Below are 7998 nucleotides of genomic sequence, written 5' to 3'. Positions count from 1 at the left end.
ATGGACGTTTAGCACAGCCTTGGTGTAAAAATTCATCATTTATTCATACATTGTCATTTATTCAATATACATTCATTAAGCTAGGGAGATATTCTAGGGCCTTCCAAAATCAAAGAAGATTGCTCTTTGGGGCTAGACTGCACTTTAATTCTTTTAATTTTATGGAGACAGATGGCAGGAGGGTGACCACAGAAACTTGTGAAGGAATGTTCTTCTAGTCCCTCCTGAGTGCAGTGACCAAAGAGAATTTCGACATTTCCTGCACCGTGTTCAGCCTCTGCTGAAGGTGGGATTCTTCAGAAGGGGACCTGAGAGTTGGCAAAGCTCGGGATGGTATGAAGGCCCTGGGTGAGGCCGTCCTTGAGGCACTGCCCTTCAGTGTTCTCCTGACAGGCGCTGTCTCAGTCCTCACGAGGAGGAGCATTATCTCAACTTTAAGCCTGATCTTAAAACCTAAAGGTTTTTTTTTTTTTTTTTTTTTTTTTATTTTTTTTTTTTTAGATTTTTTTTATTTTTTCATGAGAGACAGAGAGAGAGAGAGAGGCAGAGGGAGAAGCAGGCTCCCAAAGAGCAGGGAGCCCGATGCGGGACTCGATCCCAGGACCCTGAGATCATGACCTGAGCCGAAGGCAGACGCTTAACCATCTGAGCCACCCAGGCGCCCAAAACCTAAAGGTTTTAAGATCAGGGCGCTCAGAGGCTGAGAGAAGTCAAGAAAACCTCCCAAACTGATGGGCAGAAAGTTGGCTCTCAAAGCCACATTTGTCTGACTCAGGACACCAGACTGCTTCCTGCCATCTCCAGAGTTCCCTGAGGAAGGCTGGCTTCACTCTCACCCCTCCTGATATGTCCTGCAGAGCCCTCTGGAGGACCATCTTGAGGCTCTTGTGTCGCTGGGGCCACCGCTGTCTACAGGAGCCAACGAAGAAGTAAATGATGGGGTTGACAAAGCTGTTGATGCAGGACAGGACAATTGGAGCCAGATTAAGATGCCCGAGGACTGTATCAGAACTCGTCCGAATCCAGCGTAAGAGGAACCAGTGAATGCCGAAGGTCAGGCCGCAGAGGAGGAAGACCAGCACTGTGAGCACCACGGTTGCATGCAGCCTGGTCACCTGCAGCCGATGGGGCCCGCACAGCAATCGGGTCAGCAGAGCCAGGCTGGACCCAGAGAGAAGCACAAATAAGAAAATCAGACAGGTGGCAGCAGTGAAATCAAATGCCCGACACCAACCATCCTCAAAATCTCGTAACAGGAGGCCATAGTACTTCCCTTCCAGGATGCTCAGCAGCAGGGACAGGGCCCAGAGCAGGGCACACCTCCCAGCTGACGTGTGTCTTGGGCGGTGGCAGCGGTACCAGATGGGACACAGGACTGACAGGCAGTGCTCTGTGCTAATGGCACTGAGAATGCTCAGGCTTGCGATGTAGGCAAAGGTCCACACGATGATGAAAAACCTGGGGATGGAAAGGGGCACGGGATGGAAGTTGACGAGTGCCTTCAGAGAATAGACAACCTGGAAGGAGAGGAAGAGGAAGTCGGCTTCTGCCAGGTTGAGGATGTAGACGGAGAAGGTGTTCCTCTGCATGCGGAAGCCCAGGATCCAGAGCACGATCAGGTTTCCTACCAGCCCACTGAGGGCAAAGGTGAGGCTCAGCAAGGCCAGGATCAGGATCTCCACGGGGAAAGTTGGCAGAAAGGCCTGGTCACTTCCATTCACTGGTGTGAGTGTGCTCTCCCAGGCTGGGGCAGTGGGATCGATGCTCAGAAACCCTCCACTGGTATTCCTGGGAACACAAACACGACTTGAGCATCTGCTGTATGCTCACTGACTCTCAGGGCCACTCTGCTATGTGGGGATTATGGTCTCCATGTTACAGAGGAGGGAAAAGGTGGCTTGCAGAGATTAAGATACTTGCTGCGGACGCCTGGGTGGCTCAGTCGGTTAAGTGTCTGCCTTCAGCTCAGGTCATGATCCCAGGGTCCTGGGATCGAGTCCCCCATCGGACTCTTTGCTCAGCAGGGAAGCCTGCTTCTCCCTTTGCCTGCAGCTCCCTCTGCTTGTGCTCTGTCTCTGTCTCTCTCTCTCAAATAAATAAATAAAATCTTAAAAAAAAGAAAAAAGATACTTGCTGAACGCCACACTGCTTTAGAGTTCTGGAACCTGGATTCAGACCAGTTCTCTCTGGTCTCTAAAGCCTGGACTCTGTCTACTGCAACATGGACCTTCTACTGCCATGGGAATATTCTACGGTTCAAACACCTCTTCTAAGCATGTCAGGTCTGCAGCAGGCAGGAGGAGACAAATCTGGACAGGTTATGTGTGGTGAGAACAGGACTCTGAGCTTGGCATGCCTTCTGCCTGGGACTGAGATTTCCTCTTAGGGGCCAGGAAGTTGGAAGACCCAGGCATGACCTATGGACAATCTCAGTGACTGGAGGTCTATCCATCAGAAAGGAGATCATGGTATAGGATCATGAAGAGAATGTGACCTCTTGCAATGACAGGTATGAGGATGGCCAAGCTTCTTGGCCAGAAATGGCCCAGCATGTTGGCTTTATAAGGACAGGAAATACTTTCCTCCTGGCCATCAGTGTGTCCCCAGTACCCCACTCTGTTGTGGGGGACACAGTCTAAGTCACTCTTACAATGGATTTCTTCCTAGAGCAGTCAAAATCATAAACTTAAAATATTTATAAATATGTGTGTACCCCACCTTAAAAAAACAAACAAAAAACCCCTCATAAAACTATGTTCCTTTCTCAAAGCATTTATTTTTTTTTAAGATTTTATTTATTTATTTGAGAAAGAGAGAGAGAGAGAGAGAGAGAGCACAAGCAGGGGGGAGGGGCAGAGGTAGAGGCAGACTCCACTGAGCAGGGGGAATGCGGGGCTCCATGCCAGGACTCTGGGATCATGACCTGAGCTGAAGGCAGACCCTTAACCGACTGAACCACTCAGGCGCCCCCATTCTCAAGGAGATAATTCTGAAGAAATGACAGCAGATAGAGAGGTGCAGATAGTCAAACGAACATCCTGAGCAGTACCATGAGAAATTGATCCAATCACACAGAGAGAGAAAGTCCCAGGAAATACCAACTGTGAGGAGACCATAAGAAGAGATGGATTTTGGGGTGCCTGGGTGGCTCAGTCAGTTAAGCGTCTGCCTTCGGCTCAGGCCACGATCTCAGGGTCCTGGGATCGAGCCCCGCATCGGGCTCTCTGCTCAGCAGGGAGTCTGCTTCTCCCTCCATCCTTCCCCCCACTCGTCCTCTCTCTCTCTTTCTCAAATAAATAAATAACATCTTAAAAAAAAAAAAAAGAAGAGATGGATTTTCTCCATGTGCCATGAAATCTCATTTCCAACTTCTCTACCCTTCTCTGCGTCCTCACCATCCTCTCATTCCCCTGTCTCTGGCTCCTGGTTGCTTTCGGTGAAAGGGAGACACGGAACCTGCGGGTGGGAGGAGGATGAGTGGGCATTTGTGACTTTCTGGCTGTCTCTCTCTGCCAGGCTGTGAGTTAGCAGTGGACGTGTTACTCTGTCTAAGGACTCCTCCCCTGTCTGATGGCCCTTTCCTACAGCCACGGTCCTCCTGAGTTCTGGTAACTCCTTCCTTTTCCCCTTCAGCCTTGTCTCTGAAGAACAGAAATTCTTCAAAAACAGAAGAGACGCTCCCTAGAAGCATGCAGGGCGGGGCTCGGCGGGGTGTGGCCCGCACCCCAGACCCACACGGAGGCACGGAAGGGGCCACGGGCTCCCAAGGATGGCGCCCGGAGGTTCTGGTTCAGGAATTCTGGTAAGTTCCCTTCTTACAAAATAAGGATGTGGACAAAGTGCCTGGTAGACTTGAGCAAACAAACACGGGCTAGGGGACCCTGGGCGGGGCACACTGGCCCTGGAATCGTCCAGACTCCAAGTCAAAGGCTTTGCAAACCTTGAGTTCCACAGGTAACTCCTAGAAAACTTCTAGAAACATGTCTCCACTTCCCAGAACCGCGGATTTGGCACAGCTCAGTTTTGGGAGGGTGAGGGCTGCCGCTGGGCAGAAGGGAGGCTGCACACGGGGATGGTTCTGGGCCCTGCTGTTGGTCGATCCCCTTCTCATGGTGCCAGGAGCCTGGCCAGGGCTTCTCAGGGTGCAAGTATTCTAAAGACCCGGTCCCCGGCCCGAACTGCTTGGCATTCTTGGCACAGAAAACCTTGCACACCTCTGTAGGACAGTTGCCTCAGCCCCTCACGCCCATACCCCATCCAGGCGGTGGCTGTAGGAAGGGCAATGTCAAGGGCAGGTCTGCAGAGTCCCACGAAGGCGGGTCTCACTGCCCAAGGAACCGTGGGACTTGGCTGTTGCAGAAGGGTCTTCAGCAGAATCCTTTATAGATTTCCCTTAGCTCTGCCCATTCCTGTGTAACCGATCCTTTCATTACTCTCCTCAATTACCCCATTAGTTTGTGCCCTACATTTTCTGCTTGAACAATGTCAGATACAAGGATGCAAAGGGGAAAAAACCACCTTTGAATAGCAAGCAAATCTGTGAAACCTGATGTTATTGAAACAATTTAGCAGGCGCCTGGGTGGCTCAGTTGGTTAAGCGACTGCCTTCGGCTCAGGTCATGATCCTGGAGTTCCTGGATCGAGTCCCGCATCGGGCTCCCTGCTTGGCAGGGAGTCTGCTTCTCCCTCTGACCCTCGCCCCTCTCATGTGCTCTCTCTCATTCTCTCTCTCAAATAAATAAATAAAAAATCTTAAAAAAAAAAAAAACAAACAATTTAGCTTTGGAATGTCTTGCCAGGATGCCATCTTGCTCCCTGAATTAAAATTAGCAAAATACATCTCTCCATAGTTGCAGATTTGAACGTTTGGAGAGAAAGAGAGAGTATAAGGAGATAGGAAAGAAGCCAAAAGAGCCTGGTGGACCCCGTGTGGCTCCCCCACAGTCCAAGTTACCAGCACCCAAAGCCTCCATGAGGAAGCTTCATGTGTCCTGATTTGCGGGGAGGTGCCCCTGGCTTCTGGTACGCCCTCCCTTAAGATGAATTCACAAGCATGCAGACATAGAGGAAGAAAACAAAACTGTCTTTGAAAGAAGATAGTTCTTGATCAAATTCTTACCAGAGCACCATTCTTCTTGCTGGGGGTAGAGAATAGAAAAGGAAGAGTTTTCCTGAGATTGAGAAACAGCGGAGAGTGCTTCTCTACTCTCTGGATGGCAAGGGGTCTGAGGCAGCAGGCGTGAAATCTGGTGACCGCCTGAGGCTTATCAAGATGCTGGACAGCCCCTGTGATTTCCTGCGCAAAGGACACCGGCAAATGAGATAACGGAGACGTGTCAGGCAAGAAACTTCACGAGATGTTTCTCATTTGTCCTGACTCCAATCACCTATCTCGGCCTCTCCCCATCCTACCCCAGCCGGTCCCCGTCCCTGTGAGGAATAGCTGTCCTGGAGCCTTTTGCTGCCCTCGGAGAGCCTGGGCAGTAAACCATCCACCAAGCCGCATGAGCTTCCATAACTAAAGAATTGTTTGCTTGGCATTCAAGGCCCTGCATGACCTGGCTCACTTGATCTTTTTAAATTTAATCACGGAAGCAATGTATGCACATTAGTTCTATTTCAAATGACAGTGGAGTGTATAAAGTGAAACGTGAAGTCTCTCCTACTCTCATTTCCCAATAGCAACCAGTATATCCAGTTTCCATTCTTAATTCTTTTAGATGCTAATATTATGGCTTTGCATAATAAAACTATATTTCTGCTTTTGATTTGTCAAAAACAACAGCAGGGAATATCGAGTTCCCTTATAAAAGATAAGGAATGTGTTAGCACGCTGCACACATTGTCACCATTCTCCCTCTACATCACGATATTTGTTAGCTAGCTCATTTTTCAGATCAGCTAGAGACAGCTAATATTTTTGGCCAAAGCTCCTATGGCTTCTTCTCATGTGCCCATGCTGCGGCCAAATTGAGTTCCTTGCCATTCCCTTTAAAAACTTAACTGTGAAGCATTTAAAACAATCAGAAAAATTTATTCACTCACTTATTCAGTGACCCAAAACTATAGGTTTGTTGTGAAGATTGATGGATTAATTATGTAACAGCTTAGAATAGGAACTCATAGTAAGTCTTACGTACTTGCTAATTCTTACCGTGATTTTTATTACTATCTCTTTCTGGGAGTCTAATTCAATATACGTTAAAGTATCTTTTTCTGTGTTTCCATATCACTTAAGTTCTTTCTTATTTTCCATCTCTTTGTATGCTGGGCAGCTTTCTGGGTAATTTCTACAGATGATTTCTACAGTTACTAGTCTCTTTTGCACTGTGTCTAATCTTCTGTTTAATCCAGTCACTGAATTTTAAATTCACTTTTTACGGTATTAATTTCTAGTAGTTTTTTTTTTAAGATTTATTTATTTGTCAGAGAAAGAGAGCACAAGCAGGGGGAGCGGCAGGCAGAGGGAGAAGCAGGCTCCCCGCTGAGCAGGGAGCCCGATGCGGGGCTTGATCCCAGGACCCTGGGTTCATGACCTGAGCCGAAGGCAGATGCTTAATGGACTGAGCCACCCAGGCATCCCGAGCTGCTCACTTTCCTTGGGACTTTATCTGTGGGAATCCTTTGAGGGCTGAATTATAGCCAAGCTCCTCCAGAGATGTCTTTTGTTTTCTTTTGCTATTTGACTGGGGGACCTTCCCAGCATGGCTTTCATTTTATAGGATGTCCCCAGAAATCTCATCTATCATTTGAAGTGTTAGGACCACAACATGATACTGACTTGTGGCTACAAATTCTCAAGAGAGAGAATGTTTCTTCACCCAGAGCCAAGCTTGATCAAGCAATTTCTTGGTAGTTTATTTCTCACTAATGAGAAATTCACGAAAGGTTTAGTCTTTGGAGGTCCCAGCTTTTCATGGGGACACTTCTCTTCGATTTCTGACATTTGGGTTGTCCCAGAATTCTATTTCTAGAAGCCATAATAGGAAATATGAATCTCCTTCTGAGAGCAAAAGGGATTCCATCAAAGGAAGTAACTTTATCAGCTCTGTGCTTCAGAAAAGTCCCTCAGGCTGCCGAGAGGAGAATATAGAGAATATAAATGAAAATATAAATCTCTAGTCATACTTCTACAATGGAAACAACTGCACAAATACTTTGGTCTATGCACACAAAATATCCAATATGCTGTTTTGTAATGTATAGTATATTTCCAATTTAATAATTATTAATTATGGAATCTGTTTGGTCTCAGTTCCTTCTCTGTAAAATGAGATGCTTTCCAGCAGTGATGAGTCTAAAACTAAGAAGTCCCTGGTGCCTGTGGAGGCCTCTCTCCCCCCCTGTGCCCTTCCCCACCCCCCTTGGATCTGTTCCCTACCAAAGAGAATGGAGATCTCAAATAGGGTTCTCTCCCAAGGCCAAGCTTGATCCCAAAGACTCTCATCTATCAGGTCCTTAATGGTTCCCAGAGGCTCCCCTTTCCATCCCTGTGATATACTTATCAGTCTAGGTGCCCTCCCCGGCCCAAAATTTTGTGTTTCGAATTCTTTTCATTAGAGTTGAGCATGCAGGGCAATGTCATTTAGAAAGTCCTTATAAAGAATAGTTTTGTTGTGTGGAAGAGTGTATGTGAAAGTATATGTGTAGCTAATTTTACTATGTGAATTTGCAGTTATATTTTGGGAGAGTGTGGCTCATCCCTGTATCTGAACTTGTTCTCATTCTACTCCATGTGGGTATCACCAGCCGCTGAAAGCCAAGCACATGCAATGAAACCAAGCCCAGGGTAGGGGGGGTGCATCCTGATGGTATCATCTGAACTCTGAAACCCACTATGCCTGGAGCCAAGGTTTCTTGCTGAATCTCAGTTGTTTAAACCAATAATATCTATTTTTGCTAAAACGAATTTAATTTGGACCTATCTTTTGCTCACACAGCCACAGATATGTCGATATGAAAACATTGATCACATAGTACTTTAAGCATCTGAGGACA

At 47.3% G+C, this 7998-nt stretch overlaps 1 protein-coding gene across 1 annotated transcript; it reads right to left on the bottom strand.

The window, feature by feature from the left end:
- Positions 1–771: 771 nt before the first annotated feature.
- On the bottom strand, positions 772–5130 carry MRGPRX2 (MAS related GPR family member X2). The gene is given in 3 exon segments (XM_021685826.1): positions 772–839; positions 842–1788; positions 5120–5130. Coding segments are annotated over 3 exon segments (1026 nt in total).
- Positions 5131–7998: the final 2868 nt, after the last annotated feature.

The sequence above is a fragment of the Neomonachus schauinslandi genome, chromosome 11 (genome assembly GCF_002201575.2).
Source record: "Neomonachus schauinslandi chromosome 11, ASM220157v2, whole genome shotgun sequence".
NCBI lineage: Eukaryota > Metazoa > Chordata > Mammalia > Carnivora > Phocidae > Neomonachus > Neomonachus schauinslandi.
This window is presented reverse-complemented; position numbering and strand designations above follow the sequence as displayed.